We start from the raw sequence: 17563 nt of genomic DNA on the forward strand, positions 1-17563 counted from the left end.
AGTGTGTGTTCTGACAAGATGGCAGCTCTGCTTCTAGCTCCTAAGCAACTTGGCAGTATTTAGTTGTTTTTTTTGTGTGTGACAAGAATTTCGCTACACCCGCAATAACATCTGTTAAATATGTTTATGTGACCAATAAAATTTGATTTCGAGTGCCATTTCTGCACACACCCCTCTGGGCTGTTTGAACTCAGTCGGTGGTCTGCCAGATGAAGGCTGTTCAAAGCTGACTTCTATCAGTCCTTCCCAGTGCCTTTGTAGTGTGGAGACTCAGCAACAGGTGACATTTAGAGCTGAAAACCATTGACAACTTTGAACGCTCACCGCTACCCACGCCTGCCCTTCACCTGAGACAGGACCCACGCTCCTCGTACAGGAGAGGTAGAACGGAGTGAGATGGAGAGGAAGTAGGAGAGAGAAGAGGATGTGTATCGGTGTCCAGTCGGCTGAAGTTGTCTGCTGCCAATATGTGATGTGTGGATCTCCACTTCGTCTGGAGTGAAACCTTAACAATCTACCCAGGACCTCAGACAACCCAGGTACGTTTGGATGCTAACTCACTATTTGACTTTCGCCTGTCTGTTTGACTGCCTCTCTCTACCTTTTCCTCTCCTCCAGACCATGTCGGTCCCCCAGGACCTCCTGCCAGACGGCAGTCCCCTGATTGGAGCAGCGAGGCTGGGGAAGCTTCGCCTCGTTAGGCTGCTCCTGGAGGGGGGTGCCCAGGTCAACGAGAGAAACCCAGGAGGAGAGACTCCTCTCCTGGCTGCGTGTAAAGCCCTGAGAGGGGAACCCACTGGACCTGGAACCCTGAAACTGCTCAGATACCTACTAGACAACCAGGTCTGTGTCTGCTTTTAAAGGAGCGCTCTGTAGGTTTAATTTCCCCTTGTGGGATTCTATCCTACTCTATTCTAAACAGGCCCACTGTGTGTGTGTGTGTGCCTACCTACATCCTAACCCCATCCTATCTTTCCCCACCCAGGCAGACCCTAATGCCCAGGACCGGTCAGGCCGTACAGCTCTGATGTATTCCTGTATGGAGAGGGCTGGAGCTCAGCTAGCCTCTACTCTCCTCTCAGCTGGAGCTGACCCCAGTATGGAGGACTACTCTGGAGCTTCAGCTATGGTCTACGCTATCAACGCACAGCACCAGCCTACACTACAGGTCAGGAGGGAGGAGGGGTGTGTCTGTGTTTAACTATACTTGTGGGGACCAGAAGTCCCCATAGTAAACAAACAAAACATCGACCAATTGGGGACATTTTGTTGGTCCCCACAAGGTCAAATGCTATTTCTAGTGGGTTTAGAGTTAAGGTTAGAATTAGGTTTTGGGTTAGAGTTAAGGGTATGGGTTAGGGAAAATAGTATTTTGAATGGTACTGAATTGTGTGTGTCCTCAAAAGGTTAGTTATACAAGACTGTGTGTGTGGTGAAATTATTATAACTGACCATTACATACCCCAGGTGCTACTGGACGCATGTCGCGCCAAAGGCCGTGACATCATCATCATCACTACGGAGATGGGTGTGAGCGGAGGGCCGGTGACGAGGCGCTACCTGAACGTTCTGCCGTCTCCCGATGCATCACCTGTCACCTGCATGTCACCCTCTGACATCATCATCAAGACGGGCTCACCTAACTCACTTGAGGGAGAGAACGTGTTCAATTTCAGAGGATCAGGTTAGAGGGAGGGAGGGAAGGAAGGTGTTAAACATCTCAGGAACCTGTCTCATCCTTTCTTATCTCATCCCAGGTAAGAGGGGGAGTGGCAGCAGCAGCAGATTCTCCCCATGTGAGCTGAGTCCAGTGGACCAGTCCTGTATCACCCCTCCCAGACAGCGACAGTGGTCTGAACCATGGCTAGCTATTCACAATCTGGCTCGACTTAACAAGGTCTACCAAGAGGGAAGGAGGGAGAGGAAGGTAGAGGAAGAGAAAGAGGGAAGAGAGGAAGGAGGAAAGGGAGAAAAAGGTTATCTTCAGCACGGCTTTAAGAAGGAAAGGAGGGAGAAGGCCGAGCTAGAGGAAGAGGTGGGAGATGACAAGGAGAGTCAATCTGTCCATCTCTACCATAAGGAGATATCTTCCGGGGCCTCTTGTTCTCTCCTCTTTCCTACAGAGGAGCACCTTTTCCAGGCAGCCCAGAGCAGACTGTCCCCTGAGAGGAGGCTAGCCCCTGGAGGTTCCACCTTGGATTTATACAGAGAACACCCCAGTACTCAAACTGCTTTACATTGTAGAGGGGGATCTAATCTCATCGGAGGCGACCCAATGACCCGGAAGTGCTCCGTGGACAGACTTCCTCCCTGCTCTCCCTCTCGCTGGCAGGGGGCTCGTAGGAACACCCTCCCCTCCTTGACTCCAGCTCCACCCCTTCTTCACCTGCCTCCCCTATCATGTCATGAGTCTCACCTACAGGTCCCACCCCTTGGCCTACCTGTTGCAGGTGTAGGTATGGTGTGTCGGACGCAGCTGCCCTCCTCCCCTCTTTCTCCCACTCCCCCCCTCTCTCTTCCCTTTAAAGCAATATTTAGACCAGGCTTTCTGCCTCCTCTACCCCTCTCTACCTCCTCTTCCATTCCTGCTCTCCTTCTCTCCACCTCCTCCTCGTCCTCCTTTGTTCCCTCTCTCCCTCCCTCCAGTGAGAGGTCACCTCGACGTCACTCTATCCAGCTGGAGCCGCTGAGAGGAGAGGAGGAGGAATAGAGGAGACAAGAGGGAAAGGAGGAGCGGGAGTGAGACCCTATGTTAGCTGTTGTGGTGTGTGTAGTTACTTGTAATAACCTCTAGAGCATGCTCTAGAGACACTTATTTAGTGCTTGCTGACCTGAATGTGTGCATTCATATCAACAGTCTAAAGCAGTAATCTCCAATCCAAAGAATTATTTGGAATCATTTGTTTATTAGATATTTCCTATTTATACTGTATGGGTAATAAAACCCAGCCTTTATTCACTTGTGTTGTAGCTTTTTCCCCACAACCACACTGAAAGTTGTCGCTGTCACTGAACTTTAGTCTGTCTTGCTTTATGATAGTCACATGCCCCTACCTTTACAAGAAGTCAGTCAGTATTCTTAGTGAGGGCTTTAAAGCAAATGTTAATTTGACTGTGTACTTTAACTACAGGATCGGTGTCCCGTCAACGGGACGGTTCAGCTAACGTAGGCTACTGTGATTTGCATGAGGTTGTAAGAAACAAAAAAAAAAATCTCAGGACATTGACATATCTGATATGGGCAGAAAGCTTCAATTCTTACTAATCTAACTGCACTGTCCAATTTACAGTAGCTATTACAGTGAAGGAATACCATGCTATTTGAGGAGAGTGCACAATTATGAACTTGAAAATGTATGAATTAACCAATTAGGCACATTTGGGCAGTCTTGATACAACATTTTAAATAGATATGCAATAGTTCATTGGATCACTCTAAAACTTTGCACATACACTGCTGCCATCTAGTGGCCAAAGTCTAAATTTCACCGGGGCTAGAATAATTCATTATGGCCTTTCTCTTGCATTTCAAAGATGATGGTACAAAAAAATGGTTGTTTTTGTCTTTGTATTATCTTTTACCAGATCTAAAGTGTTATATTCTCCTACATTAATTTCACATTAACACAAACTTCAAAGTGTTTCCTTTCAAATGGTATCAAGAATATGCATGTCCTTGCTTCAGGTCCTGAGCTACAGGCAGTTAGATTAGGGTATGTACTAATTTCGGCATTTGATCTAGTAACAGGGGTGGGCAATTCCAGTCCACGAGGGCCTGATTGGTGTCACAGTTTTGTCCCAGCTCCAGCTAACACACCTGACTCTAATAATCACCTAATCATGATCTTCAGTTTAGAATGCAATTTGATTAATCAGCTGTGTTTGCTAGGGATGGAGAAAAAGTGTGACACGAATCAGGCCCTCGAGGACTGGAGTTGCCCACCCCTGCAGAAATCACTCTTCTTTTCCGACTCACGTGTTTTACAACAGCTGTTAATCAGATAAATTAAAGCGCTGTACCAAAATGAACAAATGACGGAGTCAATGCAATCGTGCGTTAGTTGACGTATTTGGAATACTACTGCTGCGTTCATGTGCTAGTCGGAACTAGGAAACTTGGAAATGTCAGACTTGGTTACTGGTTGTAGTTATATACGTGTCGCATTCAACGAATCAGCAAGTTGGACATTTCAGAGTTTCCTAGTTCCGACTAGCATGTGAACGCTGCATACTTTCTATATTTCACATACTATAAAACATTTATTTTTTTTGCATACTAATTAGTATGCTAATATGGGTATTCTGATACTGCCTCTTTTTCTCTCACGCACTGAGCACAAGCACAGTCATCTCCATTATGACCACAGCTTCCTCTGACCTGGCAGAGCACCTGTCCTGTTCCATCTGGACAGAGATCTACACTGAGCCGGTGTCTCTGAGCTGTCAACACACCTTCTGCAAGAGATGCCTCCAAGACAGCCGGAATGCTGGACACCAGCTCTGTCCAGAGGGCAGGGCTCTGGTCAGAGCCAGAAACTTCCAGATCAACAGACTGATCAGGAATGTGGCCTACCAGCTGAAACTGGAGGAAGATCCTAAAAGATAGAGAGCTACAGCCGAGAGAGAAAACGGCAGAGAAGATGAATGTCGTGAACATGGACAGGCTCTGAAGCTGCCTTGTGAGATGGACAGTAATCTGATCTCTGGGATCTGCAGAGATGGGAGAGACGACAGAGGACACATATTCCAACCTATAAGAGCAGCACATAAGGATCTGAAAAAAGAGGTAGCCTCAGATTTATGCTACTTCAAGAAGGACATTAGTGTGCTGGAATATGATGAGCAGCAACGAGAAATGTCTCAAACAAACGAGACGTCAGATCATCTCAAAGCCCAGATCCGGGGTGATTTTGAGGATCAATAGAGAGCAACTGAGAGTTAAAGAGGAGGCAATCAAATATGTGGAAAAGGAAGGTTGCCTGGTTGACAAGGAGATGGTACTTTCCAGGCTGGAGGAACAGCTAAAGGAGAAGACAGTTAAAATGGCCTCTGAGCTGGACCTCACTGAGCCCAGAGACTTCCTGCTCTGGTGGATGGAGAGGGGCTGCACAGAGGGAGAGGAGGAGGGAGGGGCAGTGGATGGAGGGTGGAGAGGAACATGATAGAGGGGGATATGATAGAGGGGAGTACGACAGAGAAATATTATAGAGAGGAATATGATAGAGTGTGATGGAGAGGAGTATGATAGAGAGGAATATGATGGAGAGGAATATGATGGAGAGGAGTACGACAGAGGAATTTATTGAGAGAGAGGAATGTGACAGAGAGGATTTGTTTCACTAGATCACTTTAAGATTTAAAACCTCTTAAACTGACAGTCCCCGAAACACTATGACATTAATAAAATGTTGCCCTCTTGCTAGATTGATGACTAAAGCCATAGTGAAACAGTGCAAAATGGAGGTCAGATCAACTGTTCATTGTGAAATGTATGTGTTCAATCTAATACATTTGCTCAGTATATATTTTCTGCTCTGTATGTAATTATATTTGTTTAAGCTGTTTGGATTGTTCATTGAACCATTGAAAAAGAGACCCTGGTCTCAATTGGGATTCCCTGTATAAATAAAGTGGAATATAAAAGAGGGGAATAGGAAAGAGGGGAATATGATAGAGAGGAATATGATAGAGGATAATGATAATGGAGGAATGTGTGATGCTGTTGAGCAACCAAGGTTGTCTGTTTGGTTCGATCAGCTGGAACGTGTTTAAAAAATGGGTGCTGTTGGCAGGTTTGTAAATACTGTTATATAGTCATCTGATACTGATTTCCTTAATTAATAATTTAGTGAACTAGAATGCAAGAATTCAGGGACACCTACTCTTCAATCAAGTGTTTTAGGCCTAGATAATTACACATCCAACAAATCTTATTTCTCTACCAGCATGCGTACCGTAAAGATCCCTCGACTGCAACAGCTCTAGTTGATTTAACCCACCAATGGCTCAGGTCACATGACCAAGATATACTTGTGGGTGAGCCGCTTCTTGATTTTAGTGCTGCATTTGACCTTGTTGATCATATGGCTAAGAACTGAGGCCATTGAAGAGAGATGTTTTCTTAAACCCTCATTTCTTTGATGGAACTTTGTTACTGAGTTGGCATAGACTATGGAAGACTTGTCTTACTGTAGTTAGGTAGCCTACATATGTTATTAAGGATGATGAGAAACATTGATATTAGTGGTAGGCTGAGATCAAACAAGTAACCTAAGTAAACCTGGATGCTAGTTGTGATATCTAAAACACATTGACTTTGAATTAGTCAAAACACCTGTATTATGAATGGTCAACCATTTGATATGAGGTAGAGCATTTTAATTGAAAAAGAAATGTGGTTACATGGATTCAATGTAAATATTAGTTATGACTGTGCTGCATAGGTTAAAAAAAGTGAATTGTTCCAGCATTTGATTACACATGAGAGCTTCTGTGGGTAATCATGGCAACGAGGCCTTCATTGTGACATCACAAGATTCTGATTCTGGGAGGTTAGCTGTTGTACAGACAAACAGAACAGTGCAAAGAGACTGATTCAATGAACCACTGACAGATTATTCATGTCCTATTTCATTAGAGAGAGAACACACTGCTTACTTGAGAGGTAGGTTGTAATATAACTTACTGAATAACTATGATTCTGTAGAATAACTACTTCAAATTACTTGTGTGCTAACATGACCTTTTAAGTAGGCATAACATGCAATCATGGTGACAAGAGAAACTGTTGACGAGAGACAGTTTGCTTGAATCCTTTTTTTGTGAGAAAATGGTTCATCCTGACACCTGAGATGGCATGTTAGTTGTTGTAGTGAGCCAGGCTAATGGCAAATCATTATATTGATGAAAGAAAACCCTCTCTCTGTGTTAATAACAACCTATATTGTAATGAATTATCTCAATAATATTGTACCAAAAGGGAAGGTTCTGTAAAAAAAACAAGTAGGCCTAACTAATTTGTAGTTGCTAAATTGCTAATGAAAATCAGCTTTTCTTAATTGAACGGTCATCCATTTTAAATGGTTGAATTGAGAGACCTCTTTAAATGAAGGTGCACAAAGGGGCACTCAAAGAGAAGACTGGAGTGTTTCCCTCCTTGTTTTATAAAATAGATGAAACTGTACAATAAGTTACGTCCTGCATGGATATAGAGTCATTTTCTATCCCAAACCTTTTTTTGAATGATATGATATAAGTGATTAGTGTGGTTTGTGAGAACCAGGCCCAATATGGAGTGGAGTTACATGATGGGAGGGGGGGGTTGAATAAGGCTCAGTAGTAAGGTACAGAGAGAGACTGAAGTTTTCTTTCAGAGGTATTGTTAGCTAGGAGGAAGACATGGAGGGTTCAACGCTGACACAGAGGAGGGCTGAGTGTCAGTTGAAGGAAAGGGTGATCCAGACAGACTACATGATGGATCTGGGAGTCAGGTTGGCTCTGGTGTGGCAGATCCAGAGGGAGCAGGAGAAGGTAATTAAGAGGATTTGGTTTGAGACGAGGAAAATGCCAAGCCTGATTGAGGAGGTAACAAGACCAACTTTGACAAAGTTGACTAGAGTTCTATTCAACAATATTGATTAAAGCAAATACGTGTTAATATACGGGCAAAATGTGCGATATGCCATGAAATGTAAGCTAACAATATTTGGTCTGATATCTTCTCTTGTGTTGTATCGTGTCTGTCTCTCTGTCTGAGTATTGTTATGTACATAGTCCTCAGTTCTTATGGTTATCTTGTCTTTAAAAAAATATAAATTACAAGACCAAGCGATCTCTAGTAGACCTTCATATCAGGATTATATGGTTCTCCCACCTCGTTATCTTATTGAGTTGAATGCACTAACTGTAAGTCGTCCTGGATAAAAGCATCTGCTAAATGTCTAAAATGTCAGATGTTATGCTGGGTGTGGGACATGTATATTTACACTTAGTTGACCCATTGGCTAGAAGACCCAGGGTTGGTACAGACTGGTGCAGAGCATCTGTGACTTAACAGCCTTATTTTAAATGTATTAAATAAATGCAAATTCTCAGCAATCTACAAACAATACCCCATATTGACAAAGCAAAAACAGGTTTTTAGAAATGTTGAAATACCTTTTTTACATAAGTATACAGACCCTTTGCTTTGAGACTGTAAATATAGCTCATGTTCATCCTGTTTCCACTGATCGTCCTTGAGATGTTTCTGCAACATGATTGGAATCCACCAGCTGTAAATTCAACTGATTGGACATGATTTGGAAAGACACACACCTGTCTATATAAGGTCCCACAGTTGACAGTGCATGTCAGAGCAAACACCAAACCATGAGGTCGAAGGAGTTGTCCGTAGAGCTCCGAGACAGGATTGTGTCGAGGCACAGATCTGGGGAAGGGTACCAAAAAGTCTCTGCAACATTGAAGGTCCCCAAGAACACACTGTTCTCCATCATTCTTAAATGGAAGACGTTTGGAACCACCAAGACTCTTCCTAGAGCTGGCCGCCCAGCCAAACTGAGCAACCGGGGGAGAAGAGCCTTGGTCAGGGAGGTGACCAAGAACCAGATGGTGACTGACAGAGCTCTAGAGTTCCTCTGTGGAGATGGGAGAATATTACAGAAGGACAACCATCTCTGCAGCACTCCACCAATCAGGCCTTTAAGGTAGAGTGGCCAGATGGAAGCCACTCCTCAGTAAAAGGCACATGACAGCCCTCTTGGAGTTTGCCAAAAGGCACCTAAAGACTCTCAGACCATGAGAAACAAGATGCTCTGGTCTGATGAAACCAAGATTGAACTCTTTGGCCCCAATGCCAAGCGTCACGTCTGGACGAAATCTGCCACAATCCCTTCGGTGAAGCATGGTGGTGGCAGCATCATGCTGTGGGGATGTTTTTCAGCAGCAGGGAATGTGAGACTTGTCAGGGTTGAGGCAAAGATGAACAGAGCAAAGTACAGGGAGATCCTTGATGAAAACCTGCTCCAGAACACTCAGGACCTCAGACTGGGGTGAAGGGTCACCTTCCAACAGAACAATGACCCTAAGTACAAAGCCAAGACAATGCAGGAGTGGCTTCGGGACAAGTCTCTGAATGTCCTTGAGTGGCCCAGCCAGAGTCTGGACTTGAACCGGATCGAACATCTCTGGAGAGACCGGAAAATAGCTGTGCAGAAAATCTCCCCATCCAACCTAACTTAGATTGAGAGGATCTTTAGAGAAGAATGGGAGAATTCCCCAAACACAAGATTGCCAAGCTTGTAGCGTAATACCCAAAAAGATTCTATGCTGTAATCGCTGCCAAAGGTGCTTGAACAAAGTACTGAGTAAAGGGTCTGAATACTTATGTAAATGTGATATTCCAAATTATTTTTGTAATGAATTTGGAACGATTCTGTTTTTGCTCTGTCATTATGGGCTATTGTGTGTAGATTGAAGAGGGGGAAAAACGATTTAATCATTTTTAGAATAAGGCCGTAAGGTAACAAAATGTGGAAAAAGTGAAGGGGTCTGAATACTTTCCGAAGGCACTGTATATGTGATGTATAAGTAAATAGCATTGATTCATAAAGTATTTATGTAGCAAATATGATCACATGTCAGTTTTTTTTCTCCCGCAGAATGTGAGAGATGTGACCAACCGTCCACTCACTGAGTTCATGGCTCCCTGTATTGACTCCCTCCCACCGCTGGCTTTCACCAATCGGAGGGATATACCAACCATGTTACACCCCCCCTCTCTATTGGCCATACGCACTCAGGATGCACAGCGGTTCATTGTATTTTCATACTTTGTCCCTGCTGAGTGCCCAGTTGCCGCAGAGGCCATTGCAGATGTATGTACTGGTAAAAGAGAGGACTTATCGACAGATACACATCTTTCCTCAATGCTGCATCGATACCTGCCACACTTCTTTAACGATGACTCCATTCCACCACAGCAGACAGTAGAGGGAACCACTGAGGTCTCAGTTGCTCCAGTGGCAAAATCGAATATCAAGGAAGAGGACAGATTCTATCCTTTCTCCCTCCTACCACTGGCTCAGCGGTTCATTGGCAATTCATTCAATGTCCCGGAAACCTCCCAGCCTGCTGTTTCAGCCACAGAGTGCCGAGTTGCCAAAGAGGCCACTGCAGGCACAGCCACTGTCAAGACAGAGAACCGATGGGCAGATAGAAGTCTTCCTTCAGTGCTGCCTCCATGCCTGCCATCAGTCTTTGACGATGACTTCATGCCTCCAGAGCAGACAGTAGAGGATGCCTATGAGGTCTCAGGTGCTACAGAGAACACTTCAGGCACAGCTACTGTTGATGGAGTGGACAGATCAGCAGCTAAATGCCCTGTCCCAATGCTGCCTCCAAGTCTGCCACCTGTCTTTCACATTGACTACAAGCTGCCAGGGTCGGCAGTAGAGGGAACCAACAAGTGTCCAGTTGCCAGTGAAACAGCCAATGATGTGTCCACTCACCTCAAAGAGGACATGGCAGCTGATCAAAGCCCTCCTGACCCTGCAGCACTGCCTCCAAGCTTGCCATGTATCCGAGACTCTGACCACAAACTGACAAAGGAGCAAAAAGAGGACGCCACCGAGTCCTCCCTTGCCACAGAGATCGCTGTAGACACATCCATTGTCCAGGGAGAGGACCTGTTGGGTGATAAAAGCCCTGCTCCAAGGCTGCCTCCAAACTTGTCACACATTTTGGACAATGACCATAAGCAGCCAGAGGAGACGATAGAGGGCGCCACTGAGTGCTCAGTTTCCACAGAAGCATCAGTTGTTAATAGAGAGGATCCATCGGCAGCTACACGTCTTCCCTCAGTGCTGCCTTCAAGTCTGCCACTTGTCTTTGACAATGACTACAAACTGCCAGAGGAGGCAGTAGAGGACACGTGTCCAGTTGCCAGTGAAGCAGCCGCTTCCGTGTCCACTGTCCTCCAAGAGGAGGTTTCGGCTGATATAAGTCCTCCTGCACCCGCAGTACTGCCTCTAAGGCTGTCCTGCACCCACAGCACTGACCACAAACAGCTATGGGAGACAGTTGAGGACAACACAGAGTGCTCAGTCGACACAGAGGCAACTGATGTCATTTACACTTGGAATGAAAAAAGTCCTTCAGTTCTGCCATGCCTCCACTACAACAACGACCACCAACTGCCAGAGGAGACAGTTGAGGACAACACAGAGTGCTCAGTTGACACAGAGGCAAGTGCAGTTGCATCCACTGTCAAGAGAGAGGAACTGACAGGTGATAAAAGCCCTGTCCTAGCACTTCCTCCAAGCCTGGCATGCATCCATGACAAGGACCACAAGGAGGCAGAGCAGAAAGTGAAGGGCACTAGTGAAGAGGTGGATCTCTGCCCTCACGCTCACCAGCTGGTCCCAGATGTTAACTTAACTCTGGCAACCCACAATGATGAACCCAGGACCTGGACCCGGACCCTGGAAGAGGCAAAGGTAGGTGTCCTATTTTACACTACAATTTTACAGGGTTGGGGTCAGTTCCATTTCAATTCAAAGCATTGAAGAGATTTGGAATTTTAGAGTTCTTCTTGAATTGACTGGAATTGACTGGAATTGACCCCAACCTTGCTGCTCTTTGCTCATAGTATGAGCCATCACCCCTCACTAGGGTTAACATTTGTATTACGTTTAGTATGGACCCAGGAAGAACATCTATGAGTATTGTAAAATATAATGGGGATACAAAAAAACAAAGGACCTTAATTACTGTCCTCCAAATTGTGTGCCCCATGAGGCCATCATTGTATGTTGATCACTCAAATGTGTATTGAATGTGCCACATTGGAACAATATTACATCTAGAGTCAATGTCTTCCTGTCAGGATTATTGGACAGATATTGAACTTGAGAGTGAAGAGAGGAGCGTCAAGGAGGAGGTGAGACCGAGGGAGGGATGGAAGCGTGAGGCGGACTGTACCCATTCCAAGAGCTCCAATGGGATGTTTTCATCAGAGAGAGCAGAGACCATCCTGGGAAGAGTGGGCTTTCTGGTCAGGAACCACATGCAGAAAATCCCGTTTTTGAAGAATACGAAACTGAATAAGAAGTTGAAAGATGATGAGAAAGAGAGAAAGGGGATGAAAAACAAGGAGCAGGAGAAAATAAAGAGGGAGAAGAAAGAGATGAATGAGAGAGAGAAACAGCAGAAGGAAGTCATGAAGGCTGAGGAAAAGAGGGAGAAGTTAGAACAGAAAAAGAGAGAGAAGGAAAGAAAAGAGGAGGAAAAGGCAGAGAAAAAGAGGTTAGAGGGGCTGATGAAGATACATAATGACACGATGAAAGACAGGATTAAGAAAGAGAAGAAGTGTTCTGAGGAGCTGAAAAAGAGAGAGAAAGCTCAAGCTGAGTTCCTGGAGATGGAGAGAAAGATTCAAGAAAAGGAGGAGAAGAAGAGAGAAAAGATGAGGAAAGAGGAGAGGAAGAGACTGGAGAAGAAGAAAAAGAGCCAGCTGGAGGTGGAACTGAGAGGGTGATAGAAGAGCAGGGAAAGGATGAAAGCTTGAAGATGGATGAGCATACTGGGTAATAGAGAGAGAGAGCAGGGAGGGATACTGTATTTTTGCATGCAATGAAAAAAGGAATAAAATATTTTAATTGAACAGGTTTACTCTCTGTTTGATTTTTGTCAAGGCATACTGTATAACACAGTATAAACACACAATGTTTACTTTTCACAAATCTGGGGAGTGTTGCACTGTTAAAATGTTGAGTTCCAAATTGACCCGATGGAGCGTAGCTGTGCTGAGATGATGAGGATGGAAAGGGATGACGAGGATGGGTGGAGGGTAGTGCGGAATATGATAGCGAGGAATATGATAGAGAGGAATATGATAGAGAGGAATATGATAGAGAGGAATATGATAGAGAGGGTTTGATAGAGAGGAATATGATAGAGATGAATATGATAGAGAGGAATATGATAGAGGATTTGATAGAGATGAATATGATAAAGAGGAATATGATAGAGATTAATATGATATAGAGGAAAATTATAAAGTGGAATATGATAGAGAGGAATATGATAGAGAGGAATATGATACAGACAAATATGATAAAGGGGAATACGATAGAGAGGAATATGATAAAGGGGAATATGATAGAGAGGAATATGATTGAGGGGAATATATGATATGATGTTTTATTTATTTAATTTAATTTAACCTTCATTTTACTAGGCAAGTCAGTTAAGAACAAATTCTTATTTACAATGACGGCCTACCAAAAGGCAAAAGGCTTTCTGCGGGGATGGGGGCTGGGATTAAAAATATAAATACATTAAATGAAAATATAGGACAATACACACATCTACATCATGAGAGACCTAAGATGACAACATAGCATGGCAGCAACACATGACAACACAACATGTTAGCAACACAACATGACAACAACATGGAGGCAACACAACATGGCAGCAGCACAAAACAAGGCACATACATTGTTGGGCACAGACAACAGCAAAACAGACAAGAAGGTAGAGACAACAATACATCACTCGAAGCAGCCATGGAGGGAATATGATAGAGGCACATGATAGAGGAGAATATGAGATAGGGAATATGAAATAGAGAAAAATGATAGAGGAATACAATAGAGAGGAATATGACAGAGGAATATGATTTAGAGGAATGTAATAAGAGGGGAATATGAAATAGGGGAATATGATAGAGGGGAATTAAATACAGACAAAAATGATAGAGCGGAATATGATATATAATGAGCTGCAGGTGGTGACCACAGACCACTTCTCAGTTCCTATGCTTCCTGGCTGATGTTTTGGTCACTTTTGAATGCTGGCGGTGCTTTCACTCTAGTGGTAGCATGAGACGGAGTCTACAACCCACACAAGTGGCTCAGGTAGTGCAGCTCATCGAGGATGGCACATCAATGCGAGCTGTGGCAAGGTTTGCTGTGTCTGTCAGCGTAGTGTCCAGAGCATGGAGGCGCTACCAGGAGACAGGCCAGTACATCAGGAGACGTGGAGGAGGCCGTAGGAGGGCAACAACCCAGCAGCAGGACCGCTACCTCCGCCTTTGTGCAAGGAGGAGCACTGCCAGAGCCCTGCAAAATGACCTCCAGCAGGCCACAAATGTGCATGTGTCTGCTCAAACGATTAGAAACAGACTCCATGAGGGTGGTATGAGGGCCCGACGTCCACAGGTGGGGGTTGTGCTTACAGCCCAACACCGTGCAGGACGTTTGGCATTTGCCAGAGAACACCAAGATTGGCAAATTCGCCACTGGCGCCCTGTGCTCTTCACAGATGAAAGCAGGTTCACACTGAGCACATGAGCACATGTGACAGACGTGACAGAGTCTGGAGACGCCGTGGAGAACGTTCTGCTGCCTGCAACATCCTCCAGCATGACCGGTTTGGCGGTGGGTCAGTCATGGTGTGGGGTGGCATTTCTTTGTGGGGCCGCACAGCCCTCCATGTGCTCGCCAGAGGTAGCCTGACTGCCATTAGGTACCGAGATGAGATCCTCAGACCCCTTGTGAGACCATATGCTGACACATGCACATTTGTGGCCTGCTGGAGGTCATTTTGCAGTACACACATCTATATCATGAGAGACCTAAGATGACAACATAGCATGGCAGCAACACATGACAACACAACATGTTAGCAACACAACATGACAACAACATGGAGGCAACACAACATGGCAGCAGCACAAAACAAGGCACATACATTGCTGGGCACAGACAACAGCAAAACAGACAAGAAGGTAGAGACAACAATACATCACTCGAAGCAGCCATAGAGGGAATATTATAGAGGCACATGATAGAGGTGAATATGAGAGAGGGAACATGAAATAGAGAAAAATGATAGAGGAATACAATAGAGAGGAATATGATTTAGAGGAATGGAATAAGAGGGGGATATGAAATAGAGGGAAAAGATAAAGGGAATATGAAATAGGGGAATATGATAGAGGGGAATTAAATGTGGCCTCCCGGGTGGCGCAGTGGTCTAGGGCACTGCATCGCAGTGCTAGCTGCGCCACCAGAGTCTCTGGGTTCGCGCACAGGCTGGGCTGGGTTCGCGCCCAGGCTCTGTCGCAGCCGGCCGCAACCGGGAGGTCCGTGGGGCGACGCACAATTGGCATAGCGTCGTCCGGGTTAGGGAGGGTTTGGCCGGTAGGGATCTCCTTGTCTCAGTATGTAAAAATGTAATAAAATGTATGCACTCTACTGTAAGTCGCTCTGGATAAGAGCGTCTGCTAAATGACTAAAATGTAAAATGTAAATACAGACAAAAATGATAGAGCGGAATATGATATATAAGGAATATGATAGAGGGTAAAATGATAGAGAGGAATATGGTAGAGAGGAATATGATAGAGGGTAAAATGATAGAGAGGAATATGAAAGAGGGGAATATGAAAGAGGGGAATATGATAGAGAGGATTATGATAGAGAGGAATATGATAGAGAGTAATATAATAGAGGGAATATGATAGAGAGGAATATGATAGAGGGGAGAATGATAGAGAGGAATATGATAGAGGGGAGAATGATAGAGAGGAATATGATAGAGAGGAATATGATAGAGGTTAGTATGATAGAGGGGAATATGATAGAGGTTAATATGATAGAGGGGAATATGATAGAGAGGAATATGATAGAGAAGAATATGATAGAAAGGAATATGATAGAGGGGAATTTGATAGAGAGGAATATGATAGAGGGGAGAATGATAGAGAGGAATATGATAGAGAGGAATATGATAGAGGTTAGTATGATAGAGGGGAATATGATAGAGGTTAATATGATAGAGGGGAATATGATAGAGAGGAATATGATAGAGAAGAATATGATAGAAAGGAATATGATAGAGGGGAATTTGATAGAGAGGAATATGATAGAGAGGAATATGATAGAGAGGAATATGATAGAGAGGAATATGATAGAGGGGAATATGATAGAGGGGAATATGATAGAGAGGAATATGATAGAGGGGAATATGATAGAGGGGAATATGATAGAGGGGAATATGATAGAGAGAAATATGATAGAAGAGAATATGATTCAGGGGAATATGATAGAGAGGAATATGATAGAGGGAATATGATATAGAGGGAATATGATATATAGTGAATATGATAGAGAGGAATATGATAGAGGGGAATATGATAAAGAGGAATATGATAGAGAGGAATATGATAGAGAGGAATATGATAGAGAGGAATATGAAAGAGGGGAATATGATAGAGAGGAATATGGTAGCGAGGAATATGATAGAGTGGAATATGATAGAGAGGAATATGATAGAGAGGAATATGATAAAGAGGAATATGATGGAGGGAATATGATGGAGGGAATATGATAGAGAGGAATATGATGGAGGGAATATGATAGAGAGGAATATGATAGAGGGGAATATGATAAAGAGGAATATGATGGAGGGAATATGATAGAGGGGAATATGATAAAGAGGAATATGATTGAGGGAATATGATAGAGAGGAATATGATAGAGGGGAATATGATGGAGGGAATATGATAGAGAGGAATATGATAAAGAGGAATATGATGGAGGGGATATGATAGAGAGGATTATGATAGAGGGGAATATGATAGAAGGGAATATGATAAAGAGGAATATGATGGAGGGAATATGATAGAGGGGAATATGATAAAGAGGAATATGATGGAGGGAATATGATAGAGAGGAATATGATAGAGGGGAATATGATAGAGGGGAATATGATAAAGAGGAATATGATGGAGGGAATATGATAGAGGGGAATATGATAAAGAGGAATATGATGGAGGGAATATGATAGAGAGGAATATGATAGAGGGGAATATGATAAAGAGGAATATGATTGAGGGAATATGATAGAGAGGAATATGATAGATGGGAATATAATGGAGGGAATATGATAGAGGGGAATATGATAAAGAGGAATATGATGGAGGGAATATGATAGAGAGGAATATGATAGAGGGGAATATGATAGAGGGGAATATGATAAAGAGGAATATGATGGAGGGAATATGATAGAGGGGAATATGATAAAGAGGAATATGATGGAGGGAATATGATAGAGAGGAATATGATAGAGGGGAATATGATAAAGAGGAATATGATGGAGGGTATATGATAGAGAGGAATATGATAGAGAGGAATATGATAGAGAGGAATATGATAGAAGGCAATATGAAAGAAGGGAATATGATAGAGGGGAATATGATAGAGGGCAATATGATAGAGGGGAATATGATAGAGGGGAATATGATATAGAGGGATATGATAGAGGGTAATATGATAGAGAGGAATATGATAGAGAGGAATATGATAGAGGGGAATATGATAAAGAGGAATATGATGGAGGGAATATGATAGAGAGGAATATGATAGAGAAGAATATGATAGAGGGGAATATGATAGAGGGGAATATGATAGAGGGGAATATGATAGAGGGGAATATGATTCAGGGGAATATGATAGAGAGGAATATGATAGAGAGGAATATGATAGAGGGGAATATG

At 43.7% G+C, this 17563-nt stretch overlaps 1 protein-coding gene across 1 annotated transcript; it reads left to right on the plus strand.

Moving 5' to 3' along the window:
• The first annotated feature begins 182 nt into the window (after positions 1 to 182).
• Positions 183 to 3230, plus strand: LOC120033536 (ankyrin repeat domain-containing protein 34C). The gene is made up of 4 exons (XM_038979924.1): positions 183 to 843; positions 986 to 1168; positions 1468 to 1684; positions 1758 to 3230. The coding sequence occupies exons 1-4, from the start codon at positions 550 to 552 to the stop codon at positions 2708 to 2710; spliced, it is 1647 nt and encodes a 548-aa protein (XP_038835852.1). The 5' UTR covers positions 183 to 549; the 3' UTR covers positions 2711 to 3230.
• The last annotated feature ends 14333 nt before the right edge of the window (positions 3231 to 17563 follow it).

Source organism: Salvelinus namaycush, chromosome 40 (assembly GCF_016432855.1).
Source record: "Salvelinus namaycush isolate Seneca chromosome 40, SaNama_1.0, whole genome shotgun sequence".
NCBI lineage: Eukaryota > Metazoa > Chordata > Actinopteri > Salmoniformes > Salmonidae > Salvelinus > Salvelinus namaycush.

What these genes read in the sequence shown, in the direction of transcription:
- LOC120033536 (XM_038979924.1), top strand. Translation starts at nt 550, where the DNA reads ATGCTAACTCACTATTTGACTTTCGCCTGTCTGTTTGACTGCCTCTCT. An exon ending in GATACCTACTAGACAACCAG is followed by an intron (nt 844 to 985) that starts GTCTGTGTCTGC and finishes TTCCCCACCCAG; the next exon opens with GCAGACCCTAATGCCCAGGA. An exon ending in AGCACCAGCCTACACTACAG is followed by an intron (nt 1,169 to 1,467) that starts GTCAGGAGGGAG and finishes TACATACCCCAG; the next exon opens with GTGCTACTGGACGCATGTCG.